This window comes from Amblyraja radiata, chromosome 8 (genome assembly GCF_010909765.2).
Source record: "Amblyraja radiata isolate CabotCenter1 chromosome 8, sAmbRad1.1.pri, whole genome shotgun sequence".
NCBI lineage: Eukaryota > Metazoa > Chordata > Chondrichthyes > Rajiformes > Rajidae > Amblyraja > Amblyraja radiata.
This window is the reverse complement of record NC_045963.1, coordinates 7,317,471-7,340,752: the sequence shown is the minus strand read 5'-3', so window position 1 is coordinate 7,340,752 and position 23,282 is coordinate 7,317,471. Positions and strand designations below refer to the sequence as shown.

The following is a 23,282-nucleotide window of genomic DNA, read 5'->3' as shown; positions in this document are numbered from 1 at the left end:
AACATTTCAGCTTGCAAATCATCTCATTCTGAGCTGACATTTTATTAAACATCCTTTAAAGGCTGTGAGTGAGTTTACAGCAAAATTGAGAGCAGACACGGAGGAAAAAGATGTTCCCAATACAAGGGGACTTTTAAGTAATGGCATATTAAATACACAGGTGTTTGGCTAGAACACCCGAGTAGTTTACACTTCATCTCAATTACAATCTCTGTACTCGCTGGAGTTTAATTAATAATGAAAGGCCTGGATAGAGTGGATGTGGAGAGGATGTTTCCACTGGTGGGAGAATCACAGACCAGAGGCCTTAGCCTCAGGCAAAAAGGATGTACCTTTATAGAAAGGAGATGAGGAAGTATTTCTTTAGTCAGAGGCTGGTGAATCTGTGGAATTCATTGCCACAGAAGGCTATGGAGGCCATGTCAATGGATATCTTTAAGGTGGCTTGATAGGTTCTTGATTAATAAGGATGTTAAGGGGATTAGGCAGGAGAATAGGGTTGAGGGAAAGATAAATCAGCCATGATTGAATGCAGAGCAGACTTGGTGGGCCAAACAGCCTAATTCTGCTCCTACAACTTATGAACTATGAACTTGAACAATCAATACAATTTAATACTGGGGTTCATGATCTTACAGCCCCCACCATCCTCACTCAACAGGCTGACAACAGTTTGAAGAAAAGTCTGAAGAAGGGTCTCGACCCAAAAAGTCGCCTATTCCTTCCCTCCAGAGATGCTGCCTCACCTGCTGAGTTTCTCCAGCAATTTATCTACCTTCAGAAAACTTAACAGCATTGAACTCTTTTGTATATTGTCAGGGAAGCAATGGTTACAGGTCACCGAGGTGGTCACTCAATCCAACCAATGACCATTCTATACAATCACATTAAGAAAAGAAAGACACTAACCACTGCATGAATGCAAAAGACTCAGTAACGTATCCAGAAGATATCGGATAATGGTGCGCAGTTGCTCTGTGGAAGAGTTATGAATCAATTCTTTTGTGTCGTATGTCTCAGGCAGTGTCCTCCTGCTGGATCCAAGTGCCACTCTGAGGCGCTGCACAGCGTGATGAGCCAGATTTAGTTGAAGCTGCAGCTGAATGCAGTCCTGATAGGCGGAGAAGACTTTACTATCCTCCTCAACAGCCTTGTCTGGTTTTCGTAGGAAGTACTGAGCATTGTTGGCACTGTTTAGTGGAGGAAGGTCAATATTCTGCAGTAGTGTTTCCAGTCTATGGCAAGCAAGGTTATACCTGTCAAAGAATTTACAGTAGATAAATAAACCAAACAAAATACTCCATGGCCACAATGTGCACAGTCCAGTACAATTCTCACATTTCTATTTAATTTTTGATTGTTTTTTCATTTCCTTTCACTCTGCAAAACAAGGCTAGGATATGGAGGGCTTGGATCATGCGCAGGCAGACGAGATTAGTTTATCTTGCCAACATTATTTTTGCTCAGACCTTGTGGGCCGAAGTGCTTGCTCCTATGCTGTACTTTTCTCTGCTCTAAGGCTACAATCAAGACGAGTGGAAAACTCCCATCCTCTATTCCCCATTTATTTTGGTGGTGTCAGATTAACACATTTTTCCAGACTATTGAATATTATTAATTAATATTACTACAGATTTTTTAATTCACGCTTTTTGATCGCTCCAGAAACAACTCCTGCCTAATTGATCTATTTATAATCAAGCCCTCCAGTCCAGTGTTGTGAATTACTGCATCGTCACACTTAAGCACATCCTTCCTATCGCACGGCAACCATTTTTGCACACAATTCTTCAAGTGTGGCCTAACCAAATGTTTTGTACAACTGTAACATGACATCCCAACCCAAAGTTTCAGCTGAAGGAAAGCATACTATACTCCTTCACCACTCTTATGTCGCTACTTTCTGCAAATTGTGTATTGGAAGCAAGAATTTGCTGTTCAATTACACTCTCAAGGGGAGTGCTATTCACTGTATGGGTCCTGAGATGCGAGTTCATAAAATGCATCACTTTGCCTTTGTCCAAGTTAAACTCCACCTGTCATTCCCTTGCCCAGTATCCCAAATGAAGTAGATCCTGTTGTAACAGTACACGATCATCTTCACTATACCATTACATTTTGGAACCATCTACAAACTTACTAATCATGCCATCTACATTTTCCCCCAAATCTTTTATGTAAAGACTAACAAAAACAAGTACCAAGCCCTGCAGCAGACTACAATGCGACAAGTGCGTAAAGCATCTTTCTACAGTCACCCACACCAATCTGGTGTCCAATTTGCTATCTGGGACGAGCCCACCATATGGAACCTTGTAAAAGGGTTTGCTAAAGATGATGCCGTGAACGGGCACCACCCAGCTCTCATTCATCTTGCTCACCTCTTCATGAATGTCAATAAGGTCTTGCACAGCAGCACACAAAACCTCTTTTGAAGAGAGAGAGAGAGAGAGAGACACACACACACCCACACACACACACACACACACACACACACGGAAGGGGCACTGGGAGATCAGGTTGCCAAATGCTTTCATTGCCCTTCCCATTCTGACCTTTGTTCTAGGTTGGCACGCAACAAAAAGCTTTTCACTGTACCTCTGTACACGTGACAATAAACTAAACTGAACTGGGCCTCCTCCATTGTCAAAGTTAGGCCAAATGCAAATTGGAGGAACAGCACCTCCTATTTCGCTTGGGCACACCAGTGGTATCAATATTGATTTCTCTAACTTCAAGTAGCGCCTTGCATCCCTCTCTCTGTCCCTCCCTCACCCCCCAGTCACTGTAACAGCTTCAAAGTTGTCTTGTTTAGTCTCATTGTCTGTAACTCGTTTTCATCTAGCCCACACCTAACATTGGCCCGTTTCCTTCATCATCGTAACTTTTTTGCATATCGTTCACTCATTTGTTTAGATCTCTATATATCACTGTCATTATCTCTTGTTTCCCTTTACCCTGACTCTCACAAGGGTCTCGACCAGAAACATTACCTATTCCTTCTCTCCAGAGATGCTGTCTAACCCGCTGAGTTACTCCAGCTTTTTGTGTCTATCTTATATACACACACACACACTGAACTTTTTTTTGAAGGTAGACACAAAAAGCTGGAGTAACTCAGCAGGACAGGCAGCATCCCTGGAGAGAAGGAATGGGTGAGGTTTCGGGTCGAGACCCTTCTTCAGACTGGTTAGGGATAAGGGAAACAAGAGATTATAGACGATGAGAGTAGAATTTAAGGAACAATGAATGAAACAGGCCACTGTTCACTGTTAGTTGGGTGAGAACGAGAAGATGGTGCAACTTGGATGGAGGAGGGATAGCGAGAGAGGTAATGCCGGGGCTACCTGAAGTTAGAGAAATCAATATTCATACCACTGGGCTGTAAGCTGCCCAAGCTAAACATGAGATCCTGTTCCTCCGACAATGGAGGAGACCCAGGAGAGAAAGGTCTGTGTGGGAATGGGAAGGAGAATTCATGTGTTTAGAAACCGGGAGATCAGTTCAGGCGGACTGAGCGAAGGTGTTCAACGAAACGATCGCCCAGTCTACGTTTGATCTCGCTGACGTTCGAGTCCACAACTTGAACAACGGTTACAGTAGATGAGGTTGGAGGAGGTGCAAGTGAACCTCTGCCTCACCTGAAAGGACTGTCGGGATCCCAGGACAGAGTTGAGGGAGGAGGTATAGGGACAGGTGTTGCATCTTCTGCAGTTGCTGGGGAAGGTGCCTGGGGATGGGGTGGTTTGGGTGGGAAGGGATGAGTTTAACCAGGGAGCTGCAGAGGGAACGGTCTCTGCGGAAAGCGGAAAGAGGTGGAGATGGGAAGATATGACTAGTGTTGGGATCCCGTTGGAGGTGACAAAAATTTCAGAGGGTTATGTGTTGTATGCGATGGCTGATTGGGTGAAAGGTAAGGACTAGGGGGACTCTGTCTTTGTTGCGACTAGGGGGAGGGGGAGCAAGGGCAGAGCTATGGGGTACCGAGGAGACACGAGTGAGGGCCTCATTTATGATGGGAGAGGGGAATTCTCGTTCGCTAAAGAATGAAGACAACTTGGATGTCCTGGTATGGAACACCTCATCTTGGGCGCAGATGCAGCGTAGACGAAGGAATTGGGAGTAGGGGATAGAGTCTTTGCAGGAAGCAGGGTGGGAAGAAGTGTAGTCGAGATAGTTATGGGAGTCAGTAGGTTTGTAATAGGCGTCAGTCAATAGTCAATTTCCTGTGATGGAGACGGTGAGATCAAGAAAGGGGACGGTGTCAGAGATGGTCCAAGTGAATTTGAGAGCAGGATGGAAATTGGTGGTGAGGTTGATGAGGTCCATGAGTTCTGTATGGGTGTAGGAGGTAGCAACAATGCAGTCATCAATCTATCGGAGGTTGAGTTCGGGGATAGGGCCAGTGTACGCTTGGAACAGGGATTGTTCAACGTACCCTACAATGTGGCAGGCATAGTTGGGGCCCATGCGGGTGCCCATAGCTACGCCATTGGCTTGGAAGAAGTGGGAGGAGTAGAAGGAGAAGTTGTTATGGGTGAGGACCTGCTCCGCTAGGTGGAGGAAAGTGTTAGTTGACTGAAATTGGATGGTTCTGCAGTGGAGGAAGAAGCAGAGGTCTTTAGGCCTTCCTGGTGGGGGATGGAGGTGTAATAACTGAACGTCAATTGCAAAGATGAGGGAGGGGGGCTCGGCAAGTGGAAGTTGTAATAAGTGATGAAGGGAATTTGAGGTATCTTGGACATAGGTCGGGAGAGATTGGACCAGGGGGGGGGGATAGGATGGAGTCGATATACGAGTCATTTCAGTGAGACAGGAGCAGGCAGAAACAATGGGTCTGCCAGGGCAGTTGTGTTTGTGGATTTTAGTGAACGCTGTGCGGGCTGGGGAATGATAAGGGTGGAGGCTGTGGGAAGGCAGACAGACAACCAGTAGTGATTAAATCAGAAATGATCTGTGAGATTAAGGCCTGGTGCTCATCTGTGGGATCATGGTCCAAGGATAGGTAGGAGGAGGTGTCTGAGAGTTGTCGCCTGGCCTCAGAGGTCAACGCACCAAACTACCATAGCACTTCCCTTGTCGATGGGTTTGATTATAATGTCAGGGTTGCTGCAGAGTGAGCGGAGGGCTGTACGTTCGAGGGGGAGAGGTTAGAGTAGGTAAGGGGAGTGGAAAAATTGAGACGGTTGATCTCACGCTGGCAGTTAGAAATAAAAATATCTCGAGAGGGTAAAAGGCCATTCTGGGAAGTGCAAGAGGAGGGGGACCGGTGGAGATGGGAGAAGGGGTTTTCACCGGGTGGTGAGGACTCCTTCCCATAGAAAAAGGCGCAGAGGCAGAGACGACGGAAGAAAAGCTCTACATCATGGCAGACCCGGAACGCGTTGAAGTGGGGGCGCAGGGGAATGAAGGTGAGGCCTCTGCTGCGAAGACCATTCCGTATCAGAAAGGGGGAGGTCGGGGGGGGGATGGTGAATACACGACAAGGGTGGGGGTTGGGGTCAGAGGGGGGCTGGGAAGTGGAATATGGACTGCAATAGGCCCCAGGAGAGTCAGACCACGTGGTGTGGGAGCCTGCATGGTGGAGGCTGTGGGCCTGGTGCTGAGCCTGGAACTCGGGTGAGGCGACAGCTCCGGCCCGCTGGTGGGCAGGGGAGAGGCGAGGGCTCGACGGAGTTGCTGGTGGAGGTCTGCGGGGAGAATTAACCTGGGATAGATCCTGTCATGTCCTGGTTATTTATCCACCTTAATGCTCTTCAAGAGCTCCAACACCACCTCCTCTATAATCTGAAATTGCCCTCAATATTCTCCATACTGATTGCATGGAATAAATAACCCTTGCTCCTATCATTAAGGTGGAGACCTAGTTTTAAAAACATACTGTAGGTTGACTACTATTTGTACAAAAGAGAAAAGTGCAGATTTATTGAATATATAAGTGCAATGCTCTTCTCCGACCGGGATCCAGAACATCCAAGTTTTCCAGACCAGCCATGAGCAGTAGGGATGAGACTCGTGGCTTATTTAAACCTTCACTAATCCTTTTATAGGAAGAATCCTGCTATAGGAAGGAAGTTAAGCTGGAAAGAGTGCAGAGAAGATTCACAAGGATGCTGCCAGGACTCGAGGCCTGAACTGGAGGGAGAGGTTGGGCAGGCTGGGACTCCATTCCTTGGAGTGTAGGAGGATGAGGTGATCTTATAGAGAGGTGTATAAGATCATGAGGGAAATAGATAGGGTGAATGCATAGAGTCTTTGACCCAGGAATCAAGAACCAGAGAACATACGTTTAAGGTAAGAGGGGAAGATTTAATGGGAACCCGAGTGGCAACTTTTTCTCACAGAAGATGGTGGAATACGGAACAACTTGCTAGAAGAGGTATTTGAGGCAGGTACTATAACAACATTTAAAAGACAATTGGCAGGTTCTTGGATAGGAAAGGTTGAGAAGGATATGGGGCAAACGCAGACAGGTGGGACTAACGTAGCTGAGGCATGGGCAAGTTGGGCTGAAGGGCCCATTTCCGTGCTGTATGACTGACCCAATGACTTTTACTGTATTTCACTGTAATTTAATAAACTTAGTTTCTTTGTAATCTTGAAGTGTTCTATCTTAATGATAGATCAGAATCATCAAAATCTGCTTGTACCATTACAACCTGTATTATTTCAACTCTGAATAGAGAACATTTCCTCACTGGGATACTCTGAAACCACCTGCACCAAGACATGGGTATAAAGAAATAAAAGCAGTTGATATTTGCCGAAGATGAAACTAACCTGCATTGTATATCTTCTTGCAGAGCAATCATCATCGTTAACTGCTGTTCCATTTCTGGCTGACTCGCTGAATCATTTTCACCTTTTAGAGGGTCATGTATTAACTTGATCTCACTTTCCCAAGGCAATATGTAGGTGTGTCCATAGTATAGCCCAAGTGGTATCTTAGCTCTTGCATTGGTGCTGCCATAACGCCCAATCACTGTAATCTGCCCAAGGACAAAATTGTTTCAAAAGCATATCGATTAAGTAAAAATTATCAAACATTCGCATTATAACTTCTCACATTTCATTAGGTTGCCTTCGGCTTAAGCACACATGTTGTACAGTTATCACGTGTCATTCTCTCGACCCATCCACTCTTTCAGGATGAATCAGTCTTTGACACTTCAATTTCCTATTTAACAGATTTGAATTTTACTCCGGACCCCTTAATTACAAAGCTTTGTACACACTAAAGGCCAACGGCCTTTCTCCACACAGTGGTGGTGCAGCAGAAGAGTTGCTGCCTGACAGCACCAGGGATCCGGGTGCTGTCTGTACAGTTTGTACCTTCTCCCTTTGGCCGTATTGTATTTTAATTGGCTTCTGTAAATTGTCCTTAGTGTGTAGGATAGAACTAGTGTATGGGTGATCATTGGTCAGCATGGACTTGATGGGCTGAAGGGCCTGTTCCCACACTGTATCTCTAAACTAAACAATGAAGAACATCAGTTGAAATTTACACCCAAGCATTTGTGATCTCAGACTCAATTCTTTGTGGATTGGCCTGACTGGCATTCCACCTTCCAGACTTCACAATCACAAATGTCCAACACTGGCTGTAAGGTGAGAAAGGTCAAGTTTAATGGAAATGTGTGGGATTGGGGTTTTTTTTTTTTACACAGAGGGTAGTGGGGGCATGGAATGCTTTGCCTGGGGTGGTGGTGGAGGCTGATGCGATGGTAGCGTTTGAGATTTTTGGATAGGCACGTGGAAATGCAGGGAATAGAGGGATATGGATCATGTACAGCCATATGAAATCAGTTCAGCTAGGCATCATCTCTGGGTAGAAGGAATGGGTGATGTTTCGGGTCGAGACCCTTCTTCAGACTGAGTCAGGGGAGAGGGAGATAAGGAAGTGTGTGGTGTGAAAACGAGACAAAGGGGATGAAGATCAAGGAAAATGTAGAATAGGTCATTGTTGGCTCGGAGAAGTCAACAACAAAGTAACAAAGTAAACGAGGACTGTCAGACCTGTCGGAGAATTGGGAAGAGGGGGAGTGATGGAGATCGAGTTAACCACCTCCAACTGGATCCCACCACTAGCCACATCTTCCCATCTTTCCGATTTCTGCAGAGACCGTTCCCTCTGCAACTCTCCATTGTCAGAGAGAGGCTCAGCGCAAATTGGAAGAATTGAATTGAATTGAATTGAATTCCTTTATTGTCATTCATTTATTTGAAGGGTCCATTACTATGTACTAAGTCCTTCCCATCCATTACAATTGTGGTCAAATTACTGATATTAGCTTCTAGTTACCCAACAGCTCAAATTAAAAATTCTGACCCTAAGATTCAAAACTCTGTATAGCCTCTCTCTCACTTACCCCTTTTATCTTCTCCACTTCTGCCAAAGGACTGACTGTGTACCATCTGAAATCACTTTGAATCACCTTTAGCCATCAGAAGCCTCAAATGGACACATTCAACCTCCCCATCTACCTCTATCATAAAAAAAGTCTTCCTAAAAAACTCATGAGGTCTAGATTTGATTATCATATCAAATTGAAATGTTTGTCCGATATTACTTATGAGATTCCTTGAGATACTGTTACGGGTGATATCAAAGTGAGAGTTGTCGTTGCTTCATTCAATATAGAGCCAACATACCTTCATGAACCTGCAAACAGGCGGTGGCAATAAATCATGAAGAATCAGTGAGTGTGTACTAATATCTGTAGCTACCACTATGCGTCGTCCATCCACTTCCTCTCCCAGCGTCCAAATATCAATTGATAAGGACGCCAAGTCTGCACAGGTTGGAATCAATATATCGGTCATGAGTATTGGTCTCCCAAAGTCCAGTGTCACAAACCTTCTTGCACCTAAAAACAAAATCAGATTAAAAAAACCAATATAAATTGGTAAACACAGCAAAACCTTTGGTCGAACAACATATGCATCTAATAGAATGACATACCAAGGCTACACAGAATAAGAACTTTATTCAGCCCACACCAAGATTCCATAACTGACAAGAACATGTAGCAAATACATACAAGAACTAAACTGTTAAAATATAAAAGTGAACAAAGTACTGGAAGTACTTATATCGTCAGACATCATCTGTGGAAAGACAAATAGTTCATGTGTCAAGTCTGCTATCCGTCAACAGAACTGAGAAATAAATCAAGTTAGTGTCAAGTAGTGGACTAGAAAAATAAAATACAATTAGAGAATAATTACAGCCCAGGAGACAATTATTTGGATCATTTGTTAACGCGAGCTTACAACTATAAATTTGTTTTGAATTAAGTTTTCAGGAAAGCTATTATAGTTTTCAGTTTCAACGTGATTTACCCTCATCTATTTTCACTTTTAAGATGTTATGCTCCCAAATAGGCTTACCCACCATGTCCAACTATATATTCTACACAAGGTATATTCAGCTATGATCCATCCAATGGCTAAAACTAAGTGTGAGCAACAGACCACTTGATTCTTTGATCCTGCTCACCAGTCATTAAGGTCATGACTGTAACAAACTTCACATTCCCATTTCAAATATTTAGGAAAGCCAATGGAACATTGGCATTTGTTGCAATAAATGGAGAATATACAAGTAGGAAAGTATGGGACAACTTTGCAAGGTAATAGCAAGACTGCACATGGAAATCTTGTGTACACGTTTGATGTCCATTATAAAGAAGAAAACAAACAGAAAATACTGGAATAACGTTACGCAGAATTTGTAGGGGAAAAAACAATATTTTTGGTCTGCAATGCATTGTCAGAACACAGCAATTTACACTGTGCTTTCATCTTCATGTGGCCTATCTAACTCTTCACTTTCTTTTTTACATCTCTCTATCCCTACTTGGGGATAGGCTAACCATCAACATTCACTATATCCACAGACTCCAATATTGCTACCTTGATTATACTTCCCTCACCGTTCCTCCTCACCGCCCCTTCTCTCAATTGCGACCTGGCCATAGACCCTAAACATTGGTAGTTTCTCTTTCCACAGATGCTGCCCAAATTATTCCATTTTTCCAGCATTTCCTATTACTTTGACTTTTAGTTGGTGAGATTGTTGTTATTTTCATTTAAAGTAGAATTATAATTGCATTGGAGGTTGTGCAGAAAATCTTCACTAGATTCCTCATGAAGCGAAAGAGGTTAAGCAGATTGGACTAAAACTCATTGTTGTTATAAGGATAATGGGCCTGTCCCACCTAGGCAACTGCAGGAGCCTATGCAGTCGCCATATGGTCACCACATGTTCGCGGATGATTGCCGGGGAGTCGCCTTCATGGTCGTGAGGAGCTCCCGCATTTTGGGAACTAGTTGCGGCCTCATTATGGTCGCCGTGAAGTTTTCAACATAACGAAAAATTAGCGGCGACTAGAATGAAGCCGCCATAGAGAGTAGTGAGAATTCTCGAGCCGTAGGTGGGTCGCCAGGTGGACGAAGGTTCTCTGAAGTTCTTGTAGGTTGTAGCCGGTGCTGACCGGTGAATTTCATTGCACATTGGGGGGAAAAAAGGAAAGCAGTAGTTTTCAGAACCAAGGTTAACCGTCCGGTAATGTTAAATGTCCGCCGAGCTTCACAGCCGTGTATCCCTGGCTTCTTAAAAGTTGTCTCCACTCCTTCTCCCCACCTTTTTTAAAGGACTTACCGTACACTGTGCTTTAGCTGTCTTTTTACAGCGCCAACCTTCCAGTTCATCGCAGTGTGTCTATTTCACCTTAGCTATGCACCGTGTGAATTTTTTTAGACAATGCTCCCCCTCTTGCCCTGTCCCCCGCCTGCATAACGTGCTGGTGAAGGAAGCGATGTGGTTGTGTGTGCGTGTGCATGTGCATGTTCCACTCTGACAGTCGCCGCTCCAGTTGCCAGTTTTTCAGGCGATTGCCAGCAACTCAACAGTCGCTGGCAGTCCGCTGAAATAGAGGGGGGTGGTGGAAAGGGGGATGGTGGAAGGGGGGGGGGTATGGTTAAAGGGGTGGGGTGGGGGAAGCTCGCACTCTGCTCACCCTGCACCTTCAGCTTTCGACAGTAGCTCCCGGTCCCACTCTGACTACACTCAGAGACTTCAGGTTCAACTTAACAGCTCCTGGCTCGTCGTGCTGGTCGCCGCAGAAGCAGCCCGCACGCTGTTCTCTGCCCGCAAGATGCTCACGGACTCAGCCCCGCCTCCGGGGCTTTATTCTCCACGGGTGCCGGAAGGGGCATTACCTTCATGGTGACAGACAGGTGAGAAGACTAATCCGCTGATCTCACGATTTTTTTAAACCTTCAAAACTTTTCTAATATTTGAACGATCGGAACAAAACTTGTTGCGCTTGGAGCTGAGGAGAACCGTGAGTAGAGTGGTGAAAAAATCCAAGCCATATAGGGTAAAGTTTTTACGCAAATTAAAAAAAAAAACACAAACCGGAAGAGATCAAGATGAGAGTTTTAGTAATAGTATTGATATGAGAAGCAAGAAGAATTTCTCCTGTCATTTGTTTATGAATCTCTGGAATTGTGTATTGCAGAGAACGGTGCCACTGCTGTGCCACTGAATATATTCAAAGCAGAGATGGAATACCAAGATATGGGGAAAGACCAGGCAGGTGGTGTTGAGGACCTTATTGAATGGCAGAGCAGGCTCCTTCTCCTCTTCTTTCCTCAAATTAAACAAAGTATTTCATTTCTTTATTGTCTTCCCCACAATTCACATTCAGCAAAACATCTTGGAATACACAAGTGGAACACAACTCAATAAGTGGTGTACTGACACCATCTGCTCCAGGCTCTAAATAGGCTGCACAAAACAGTAAATTCCAACACGTATATGGGCATCAGTTTAGGATGATATCATCAAGTATCATGAACAAGCAGCTTGTCTTTATTACCCGTTTGGGCACACATTAAAAAAAAATTATGATGTAATGATGTACCTGCACTCAAAACAATGCAGGTGTCGATGATTTCAGGAAGAAGAAAATACCAAAACTTATAAATATAACAAACATCACTACCTGAGTGCATGCGTTCAATGATAATTGATTGATGTGGTGGAGGCTGAAGCAGATGTGAAGCATGAGAAATTGCCAGTGCTAGACCAGTACCCAGTGGACTCTGCAAAACAAAACAAAACATTAAAACCATAACTTTAAAAAACACACAAAATATTAAGAATATGGCACACACCTACTACACCTTATTTGGGAATCTAACATAATACCAAACATATTTTTGTGGAGCTTTTCAAACAAACTAGCCAAAAACAAAAATAAATGACGTCTGATCATTATCATTTTACCCCCACATATTAACGATATAAAATGTGGAAATAAAGCAGTCTGCATGGCTTGCAATATTTGAAGAGATACAGTTCAAAAAACAATTTATGTGTTTCAATGCGGCAATTAGCATGGTAGCTTTTCCCGAGACAGAAGGTAACAAGAGAAAATTGGACCCAAAACTCTACAAATTTCTCTGCAGTTGTTCATCTGTGTAGGAAGGAACTGCAGATCAGACAGCATCGCTAGAGATGAAGGAATAGGTGACTTTTCGACCCGAAATGTCACCTATTCCTTTTTTCCCCAGAGATGCTGCCTGGCCCACGGAGTTACTCCAGCTTTGTGTCTTTCCTCATGCGACGTTTTAACTTATGTGTTCTGAACTTCCATATTTGAAGAACAAAACGCTAACAAATGTTTAGACCTGCTCTTACACTTTCATACCCCCAAACAAATGTTGCCTTCCACCATCAATGTATTGGTACATAGTCCTCATACTCTTTTTTGGCTCAAGAGGTTTGTTCAATTCTGTCAGCAAATGCCAATTATTGTTCAGATTACACATCAAGCACAAGTTAACAGCAGATAAACTGACAAGGTGATGCTGGAAAAGTACACATCAGTGGCTACCCGACTCGTTAACACATGCCAAGTTACAGTCAAAGTCATACAGCACGGAAACGGGCCTTTTAGCTGAACTTGTCCTTGCTGACCAAAATGCCCCATCTCAGCTATTCCCATTTGCCTGCATTTGGCCCATTTCCCTGTATCTTTCTTCTGCAGAATCATTTTTGCCATAAAGAAAATTCAAGCTATTCTAGCTGCCATACTTCTTTCCCCACATAATTATATGAATATCTAACTTGCATCATCTAACAGTTAATTAAATTGATTACATGGTTGATTGGAAGTGTACATATGTTCTCGAATCAGGTTTCTTCAGCCACTTCAGATTTGCACTGCTGTTAGTCATAGCGTCATACAGTGTGGAAACAGGCCCTTTGGCCCAACTTGCCCACACCTTCCAACATGTCCCAGCTACACTAGTCCCACCTGCCCACGTTTGGTCCATATCCCTCCAAATCGGTCCTATCCATGCTTTTTAAAGAACAAATGAGTGTGTAACCCCCAGACATACCGTTTTGGACTTGTTGGTATTTTTTGAATGAATGGCCACAGTGACTGGATGAGGATCAACTACTGAGCCAGGGAAGAGCTGTGCTAGCTCTGCACTTATTGCTGCAGAGACTGCCTCATTGGGTGGTGTTAGTGGAGGTGTCATGAACAGTGGTGTTGTTTTTGGAGTGGGAGGAATGACATCAGCAGGATGTATAAAAAAGCCAGGTGCTGAGGAGGCACTGGAAGGCACCGAGTTGTGAATAGGTCCGACTCCAGGTGGTGCTGCTGCCACTGCCGCTGCCGTAGTCTGATGCAACTTGGCTTCCAGCTTGGCTTTCTGTTGTATTCAAAGAAAGAGTAGTCCATTAAACTACTTTGTTACAGCTCAAAAGGGTTCCAATTATCATTTAGAACACAACAAGGAAAATGAAGTTTAATTTTAGGACGCAATTCGTGTGTGAGGCAACAACTAATGTCATTAACTTCCCTAAAACCAGGTCTCTCTCTGCCTTCCACACTCCTCCACCCCCCACTTGAACAACATACCAAACTAAATGCTCTCATTTCATATGGAAATCTAAATACTACTCGGATCATTAGCGAGAGTATTAAATACAATGGTAACATCATTTAAATCTTGAGGGTTAAGTAAAAATCAGAGCTAAATTTTAAATCAGTTTCAGGAACTGAAAAGAAAGTTTCAAAACTTAATTCCCCACCTGCTGTTGAAGTTTTAACAATTGCTGTTGTTTCTCCTGTAGAACCTGCAATTGTTGCTCTGCTGAAGCCATAGCATGGGAAAGGGATTGAAGGGCAACTTGAGCTGCTGAACTGAGTGCAGTTGAAGCTTCTCCCACAGTACCAGTTGTGAGCCCACCCACTATTCCTGTAAGGCCAAAGCCACTCACTGCAGAAGTAAACAGAAACGGTCATATTACAAGTTAACATATAGCAATGATTCAACCTGTGATGTGAAAGGTATAGTATACATTTAACGTGATAGGCTTGGCTAACATTGCAAACTCCTGCAAAACTTTTGATTTAAAAAATTGTTCTCAGTGAAATGCAGTCTTGATCATGAATCAGTCAGAATCAATCCAATTCTGTCATCTTCACGGGCAATTTTAACTTCAGAATATATTTTCACTTAAATACATTTTGGGACAATAAGCGAGTTCGGTATTCCGAAATGCAAGGAATCATGGGATTTGTCAAAAGTCAGTCGAGAGAAAAAAAGTGAGCAGGGATGACTGGTAGCGGGGGAGAGCGGAGTGTAACAGAGAGAGAGGGGGCAGATGTGAGTGGGAAACAGGGGTAGAGACTGGACCGGCAGAGAGACGGTGAGAGGTGGGGGAGAGAGAGAAGGGGGGAGAGAGACGTGCGTAGGGAGACAAGAGAGAGGTTTCAGTTAGACTGACAGCCACTGGTAAAGCCATGGCTTGTTGCTTCTAGGAGAGTCGAGAAAATGTCCTCTATCAAGAGAATGCAACATCAGAGCCCTTGTCTCGACCGCACGGCTTCATTCCGAAGCCAGTGAGTGCACGGAGAGGCAGCAATGAGATAAAAGTCATTGCAACGGGTCTCTTCTGCGGCACTGCACGTACGACTGAACTTCCAGCTTCTAGTGAACGTCAAAAACCGAACGATTGCAAAGATGTGCACCGCCCACAGATCAATGGTGACACAGTGATGCCATCGACTCTCTGCACAGATACCTCTTCCCCATTCAGCCGGCTCCTGAGCAACTAGGAAACGCCACCTGGAGCCCGCCAGCCAAGGGTAGGAGAGGCTAAAGAAGACCCACAAGGCTTTTGCTTTGGAAAAGTTATTCTGGAGGGAGTGGCGAGCACTGGAGATTTCCGCGGGTGCAAGGAACAAATGGCCTAAAGTTTGCGCTGAGTGAAATGAGTGTTCTTACTGTCCTCGTCCTCGTCGTACGCCGGCGTTTTGTGAGAGTGATTGGATCCCAGCTTCAGATCAGTCAACGTCGGTCACATTATCCGGACAGGTGGCAGGGGATCAGCAGCTGATGCGAGGCATCGGCGATGCTCTGGAATCCAAGCTGGCTGCCGCCGAACAGTGGGGTCGAGGAGTAAGCGCCCGACAGGTGAGCAGCCCGCGGTAGCCTCTTCGCACGCCGCTAGAAGAACCTCTATTTCCCGGGTCGGGCGCTGCCTCCAACCACTCACAAAACGCCGGTGTACGGCGAGGACGAGGACGGTGAGAACACTCAGTTCACTCAACGCAAACTTTGGGTCATTTGTTCCTTGCGCCCGCGGAAATCCACACCCCCATCCATCCCAACCACGGCGCAAAAGTCTAATGTGTAGGAAGTCTGAAGGAGGGTCTTCTATCCAGAGGTGTTGCCTGTCCTGCTGAGTTACTCTTGCATTTTGTGTCTATCTTCAGTACTAAAGTGCAAGGTGCCTTAAACGATCTGAAACGGAATCCACCAAATGCCCTTCAACAATAAGGCACCGTGAGGTTGTGGTTGAAAGTTTGGGAGGAATTGTAAGCAGCGTGGGGGAAGGTGAATAACAAAGTGCTGGAGGATATCAGCGGGTCAGGCGACACATCTGAGAAGAGAGGACAGACTATGTTTCAAATCACGACCTTTCTTCAGATCAGGAAGAAAGTAACTTCAGCTGAGAGATGCCTTTGCAATTCCCCAAATAAACAGAACAGTAAAACATTTCTGTGGGAAGGAACTGCAGATGCTGGTTTACACGGAAGTTAGACACAAAAAGCTGGAGCAATTCAGCCACTGAGATGCTTATCTCCAGTGACCTTTGACCTGGGCATGCGCAGTTGAAATGCCGAGCTGGCTTATTGGTGGCATATGGCAGGTAACAGCGAGTTACAAATGGAACATTTCTATTACCCATCCCAATTAGGAAGAGAGGTGAGCAGAATTAGCTCAGTAAAAAAAAAAAAAGACTCCTTCTCCATCAATCAATATGCATCAACTTACTCGCATCATCTCTCTCCACTCTTGTGCCATCACTTGTTGAAATGCAAGTGAAATGGAGCGGTTCCACCTCTAAAAGTCCAGTTAGAGCTGTGAAACTGCCCTCTGCTGCACCGCTACTGCTCATCTTTCCATTCCCTGCAAAAAGAGTACACATTTAAAATTACGTAGATGCTCCTGAGATGGCTTACATTTTCTGTCCACAAAATGTATCACAGTGGATGCATAACATTGATCACCTCCTAATACAATTTGCACTGTACATCATTAATTTGCACTTGCACTTAAGATCAAAGGTACCAAATTTGAACATTTCTTCAGTTTATGTTCCACGATAACTTTCATGGGATTTGTTTTTGAGTTTAGCCTATAATATACACATATTATGAGGAAAATTGATTACATGCAGAGACGAGATGAATATATCTTGGCATGCTTGGCATAGACACTGTGGGCAGAAGGGCCGGTTCCTGTGCTGTACTTTTCTATGTTCTATAATGGGACTCGTGTAACTGAAATCTGCTTCATTTATACTGTGGTAGGATTTTGTAGCATCAGTTGTTGTTATACCCAACTTTTGACGCACAACTTGTCATTCAGCATGGGCAATGATGGTGGGGGTTGGAAATGGGCAAAGGCTAGTTTGAGAACTCCAGGACGGCACGGTGGCATGGCAGTAGCACTACTGCCTTACAGCGCTAGAGGTCAGGGTTAGATCTTGATTACGGGTGCTTGTCTGCATGGAGTTTGTACGTTCTCCCCGTGACCTGCGTGGGTTTTCTCCCAGATCTTCGGTTTCCTACCACACTCCAAAGATGTACAGGTTTGTAGGTTTGGTTATGAATGGAAAATTGTCCCTAGCGTGTGTAGGGTAGTTTTAATGTGCAGGGATCACTGGTCGGTGCGGACTCGGTGGGCCGAAGGGCCTGTTTCCGTGGTGCAGCTCTAAACTAAACTAAATCCATAGCCCAGAAGTCCAAAAAACTACCTGAACAAATCTCTAAAGAAATGCTAATCTGTAGCATGGGTACATCAGCAAATACACCACTGATGCTTTTTCAGGATCAACTGAACTAGTACTCCAAACACATTAAATACTTCTGATCATGAGTGCAAACGAGGTGGTACTGCAAAAAGTGCTGAACCGTGGAAAACAGAAGATCTTCCAATATAAGGCAACTGAATCTGCAAATGTAAACTCTTTCAGTACTCTAATTATTGATCAGCATGGCAAACATTTTCCAACCTAATCTTTCTACTCATTCTGTGGAACTGGCAGATGGAATTTAATCCTGACAAATATAAGACAATAGAGGGTAGAACATAGTCAGTAAATGATAGAGGGAAGACGTTAGCAAGGATAGAAGAATGTCTGAATGGCAGAAAGCAAAGGGGGGCTTTTCTGGTTGGCTGCCAGTGACTAGTGAAGGTCCGCAGGAGTCGGTGCTGGGGCCGCAACTCTCCACAATGTGCATCAATCATTTGGATGAGGGAATTAGACAATAGACAATAGGTGCAGGAGTAGGCCATTCTAGGTGATCATGGCTGATCATCCCCAATCAGTATCCCGTTCCCCGCACTCCCCATATCTCCTGACTCCACTATTTTTAAGAGCCCTATCTAGCTCTCTCTTGAAATCATCCAGAGAACTGGACTCCATCGCCCTCTGAGGCAGAGAATTCCACAGACTCACCACTCTCTGTGAGAAAAAGTGTTTCCTTGTCTCCTTTCTAAATGGCTTACCCCTTATTCTTAAACTGGGGCCCCTGGTTCTGGACTCCCCCAACATCGGGAACATGTTTCCTGCCTCTAGCATGTCCAAACCCTTGATAATCTTATGTTACAATAAGATTCCCTCTCATCCTTCTAAACTCCAGAGTATACAAGCCCAACCGCTCCATTCTCTCAGCATATGACAGTCCCGCCATCCCGGGAATTAACCTTGTGAACCTATGCAGCACTCCCTCAATAGCAAGAATGTCCTTCCTCAAATTAGGGGACCAAAACTGCACACAATACTCCAGGTGTGGTCTCACTAGGGGCCGAAACAACTGCAGATAGACCTCTTTGCTCCTATACTCGACTCCTTGTTATAAAGACCAACATGCCATTCGCTTTCTTTGCTGCCTGCTGCACCTGCATGCTTACTTTAATTGACTGATGAACAAGGACCCCCAGATCCTGTTGTACGTCCCTTTTTCCCAACTTGACACCATTTAGATAGTAATCTGCCTTCCTGTTTTTATGACCAAAGTGGATAACCTCACATTTATCCGCATTAAACCCCATCTGCCATGCATCTGCCCACTCCCCCAACCTGTCCAAGTCACCCTGCATTTTCATAGCATCCTCCTCACAGTTCACACTGCCACCCAGCTTTGTGTCATCTGCAAATTTGCTAATGTTATTTTGAATCCTTTCATCTAAATCATTGATGTATATTGTAAATAGCTGCGGTCCCAGCATCTAGCCTTGCGGTACCCCACTAGTCACTGCCTGCCATTCTGAAAGGGACGAGTTAATCCCTACTCTTTGTTTCCTGTCTGCCAACCACTTCTCTATCCATGTCAGCACCCTACCCCCAATACCATGTGCCCTAATTTTGCCCACTAATCTCCTATGTGGGACCTTATCAAATGCTTTCTGAAAGTCCAGGTACACTACATCCACTGGCTCTCCCATGTCCATTTTTCTAGTTACATCATCAAAAAATTCCAGAAGAATAGTTAAGCATGATTTCCCCTTCGTAAATCCATGCTGACTCGGACCGATCCTGTTACTGCTATCCAAATGTGCCGCTATTTCATCTTTTATAATTGATTCCAGCATCTTCCCCACCACCGATGTCAGGCTAACTGGTCTATAATTCCCTGTTCTCTCTCTCCCGCCTTTCTTAAAAAGTGGGATAACATTAGCTACCCTCCAATCCACAGAAACTGATCCTGAATCTATAGAACATTGGAAAATGATCACCAATGCATCCACAATTTCTAGAGCCACTTCCTTAAGTACCCAGGGATGCAGACCATCAGGCCCTGGGGATTTATCAGCCTTCAATCCCATCAGGCTCTGGGGATTTATCAGCCTTCAGTCCCATCAGTCTATACAACACCATTTCCTGCCTAATGTGGATTTCCTTCAGTTCCTCCGTCACCCCAGATCCTCTGGCCACTAGTATATCAGGACCACGTAACTCGCAGTTCATGGCTGCACGTTGAAAATTCTGCGCTGCTTGCCGCGAGGAGCAAAGGCATTATGACGTCATCCAGCTCGCTTCAGCATGTTAGATTTTAAAAAGATGTCAGATTGGTGAACAATTTTAGTAAAAAAACTCGGGAAATAATGAATCAAATTTTCAGATGAGGGGATTTTTGAAATCATGAGGTAAATCTCTACCGGAATATGTAAGAATGTCACCGTTACCACGTCGGGTTTTCGAGGAGATGTGAATCAAAGAAAAAGTTCAAGCAAGCAAACATCCCCACAAGTAACCATCCAAGATCAGAGTTTTATATTATAACTAGACCAAGTGCAGACCCATTGGGTCTGTTCCAACGCGCGGTTGCGGGGGACGGGGCGGCCTTAGGTGTCACATACACGCTAACCATCCCCACATACACTAACCCCCCCTTGATATATTAATATTCATTCGCTCCTTTTACCCCATCCCCCGCCCTATCCACTCACGCATAACCCCCACTGCGCAGGCGCGGCTGGAGGGGGGGGGGGGGCACGGCATCACAGGGGAGGGCTGGTTCCCGAACACAATACTCCACCACTCACCCATAGGTCCCAATATTCACCACTCCCTAGAGAGGGAGGGGGGCACAGAGGAAGGGGGGGCAGAAAGGAAGGAGGGTGGCAGAGAGGAAGGGCCCCCACCCCCCCTCTCCACCTCCCTCTCTCCACCTCCCTCTCCCCTCCTCTCCTCCCTCTCCGGGAGGGGGTAGAGGGGTGGGGGGTAGGGGGTAAAGCCAGCACCTACCCAGGTCATAGACCCGGCCTTCCCACCAGGCGCCTGGCCCGAGCTAGGCTGCGGCAGGCGTGGACCAGAGCGAGGTCCAAAGCGATCTGAGGACGGTGAAAAGCAGCGGGGGGGACCAGCCGATCGTGGCTTCCGCAAGGGGAAGCGCACCCACCGGCATGACAGAGCCGGGCCAGGGGGGGGAACAGACGATCTGGCCGGGGAGACGGAGAGGAGGTCATCCCCAGGCGGGGAGAGAGGACAGGGGGGGGGAGAGGAAGGGGGGAGGGACGAGGAAGCGGGGGGAGAGGAAGGGGGGGCAGAGGCAAGGGGGGGAGAGGAAGGGGGGAGAGGAAGGGGGGGGGAGAGAGGAAGGGGGGCTGGAGAGGAAGGGGGCGGGGAGAGGAAGGGGGGGGAGAGGCGAAGGGGGGAGAGGAAGGGGGGAGAGGAAGGGGGGGCAGTTGAGAGGAAGGGGGGGAGAGGATAAGGGGGCGAGGGAACGGGGGGAGAGGAAGGGGGGAGAGGAAGGGGGGGAGACGAATGGGGAGGAGAGGAAGGGGGAGAGGAAATCCAAGGGGGGAGAGGAAGGGGGGGGAGAGGAAGGGGGGGAGGGAGAGGAAGGGGGGGGAGAGGAAGGGGCTTCGGGAGAGGCAAGGGGGGGATGAGAGGACGGGCGAGGGAGAAGGAAGGGGGGGGAAGGAAGGGGGGGCGAAGGAAGGGGCGGGAGAGCGAAGGGGGGGAGAGGAAGGGGGGGGAGAGGAAGGGGGGGGAGAGGAAGGGGGGGAGAGGAGGGGGGGGGAGAGGAAGGGGGGGGAGAGGAAGGGGGGGAGAGGAAGGGGGGGGGAGGAAGGGGGGGGGGGGAAGGGGGGGGAGGAAGGGGGGGAGAGGAAGGGGGGGAGAGGAAGGGGGGAGAGGAAGGGGGGAGAGGAAGGGGGGGGGGGGGGCGAGGAAGGGAGAATAGTGGGGAGTGAGGGGAAGAGGGGAGAGGAAGGGGGGAGAGGAAGGGGGGGAGAGGAAGGGGGGAGAGGAAGGGGGGAGAGGAAGGGGGGAGAGGAAGGGGGGGAGAGAAGGGGGGAGAGGAAGGGGGGGAGAGGAAGGGGGGGAGAGGATGGGGGGAGAGGAATGGGGGGAGAGGATGGGGGGAGAGGAATGGGGGGAGAGGAATGGGGGGAGAGGATGGGGGGGAGAGGAAGGGGGGAGAGGAGGGGGGGAGAGGAAGGGGGGGAGAGGATAGGGGGGGAGAGGAGGGGGAGAGAAGGGGGGAGAGGAAGGGGGGAGAGGAAGGGGGGGAGAGGATGGGGGGGAGAGGATGGGGGGGGAGAGGATGGGGGGGAGAGGATGGGGGGGGAGAGGATGGGGGGGAGAGGATGGGGGGGGAGAGGATGGGGGGGAGCGGATGGGGGGGAGAGGATGGGGGGGGAGAGGATGGGGGGGGAGAGGATGGGGGGAGAGGATGGGGGGGGAGAGGATGGGGGGGAGAGGATGGGGGGGAGAGGATGGGGGGAGAGGATGGGGGGAGAGGATGGGGGGAGAGGATGGGGGGAGAGGATGGGGGGGAGAGGATGGGGGGAGAGGATGGGGGAGAGAGAGGGACAGGGCGTACTTGAACTCGGCGAGCAGGCGGCTCGGATGGGGCCGACTGTGAAAGGCCAGCGAAAAAGGTTCTCAAGCTTGAGAGGGTTCAGAGCAGATTTACGAGGATGTTGCCAGGACTTGAGGAACTGAGCCAAAGAGAGAGGTTGAGCAGGCTGGGGCTATATTCCTTGGAGCGCAGGATGATGAGATGTGATCCGATGTGGTGTGAGGTATACAAAATCATGAGAGTAACAAATCAGGTAAATGCACAGAGTCTCTTGCCCAGAGTAGGGGAATCGAGAATCAGGAGACATAGGTAGGTTGAGCGAGGAAAGATTTAATGGGAAGCCATGGGGTAAATGTTGACACAAAGAGTGGTGGGTGTATGGAATAAGCTGCCAGAGGTGGCAGTTGAGGCAGATACTATCACAACGTTTAAGAAACATTTAGAAAGGTACTTGGTTAGGATAGGTTTAGAGGGATATAGGCCAAAAGCAGGCAGGTGCGGCTAGTGTCGATGGAGCACGTTGGTCGATGTGGGCATTGGGCCAAAGTGCCCGTTTCCACGCTGTATGACTCTATTGGGACAGACTAGGAACGGAGGCCACCGTCTCAGAATGAAAGGACGTACCTTTAGAAATGAGATCAGGAGGAATTTCTTTAGTCAGAGACTGGGAAGTATTGTGGGGTCAAGGGCAGCACAGTGGTGGAGTTGCTGCCTTACAGCACCAGAGACGCAGGTTGCTGGTTGTATGGAGTTTTACATCTCCTTGTGATCACATGGGTTTTATCCGGATGCTCTGGTATTCTCCCACACTCCAAACACACAGGTTTGTAGGGAAATTGGCTTCTGCAAATTGACCCAATGTGTAGCATTGTGCTGGTGTACAGGGAGATAGCTGGTAGACGTGGACTCGGTGGGCCAAAGGGCCCGTTTCCACGTCGCATCTCTAGTCTAAAATCTAGAGCAGGGGGGAATATGATTGCTGGTACATAGTTCCTTGAAAGTGGTGTCATGGGTAGTTATTGGGTCAAGCCTTTCAGTACATTGGCCTTCATCAGCCACAGTACTGAGGATGTTATCTTATAGTTGTTCAAGGCATTGATGAGGTTGCATTTGGAATATTGTATTCAGTTTTGGTCAACCTGCTGAAGGAAAGATGTTGTTAAACTGAATAGAGTGCAGAGAAGATTTTGAGGATTTTGCCAGGACTTAAGGTCCTGAGCCATAGGAAGAGGTTGAACAGTCTACACCAGGGGTGGGCAACCTTGTTCTGCATAGGGGCCGGGCGGCATGTCTGTGAGCGGATGGCGGGCCACATCTACCACATGTTCACATGGATCCCGCCCCTTCGAGGACACCACCTATAGGCACTGGCTC

General features: G+C 46.9%; 1 protein-coding gene across 7 annotated transcripts in view; it reads right to left on the bottom strand.

The window, feature by feature from the left end:
• The window catches only part of birc6 (baculoviral IAP repeat containing 6), a 344,318-nt gene that overhangs the window by 227,956 nt on the left and 93,080 nt on the right, over positions 1 to 23,282 (bottom strand). For 6 of the 7 annotated variants that reach the window (XM_033025120.1, XM_033025122.1, XM_033025124.1 and 3 more), the window contains exons 23-29: positions 16,366 to 16,500; positions 14,114 to 14,301; positions 13,414 to 13,731; positions 12,012 to 12,111; positions 8,653 to 8,867; positions 6,781 to 6,989; positions 910 to 1,256 (exon numbers count right to left, since the gene is read on the bottom strand). In XM_033025120.1, coding sequence (XP_032881011.1) covers positions 910 to 1,256; positions 6,781 to 6,989; positions 8,653 to 8,867; positions 12,012 to 12,111; positions 13,414 to 13,731; positions 14,114 to 14,301; positions 16,366 to 16,500 — 1,512 coding nt within the window. The remainder of the gene's footprint in view (positions 1 to 909; positions 1,257 to 6,780; positions 6,990 to 8,652; positions 8,868 to 12,011; positions 12,112 to 13,413; positions 13,732 to 14,113; positions 14,302 to 16,365; positions 16,501 to 23,282) is intronic. The other variant, XM_033025127.1, reaches the window with a different exon arrangement.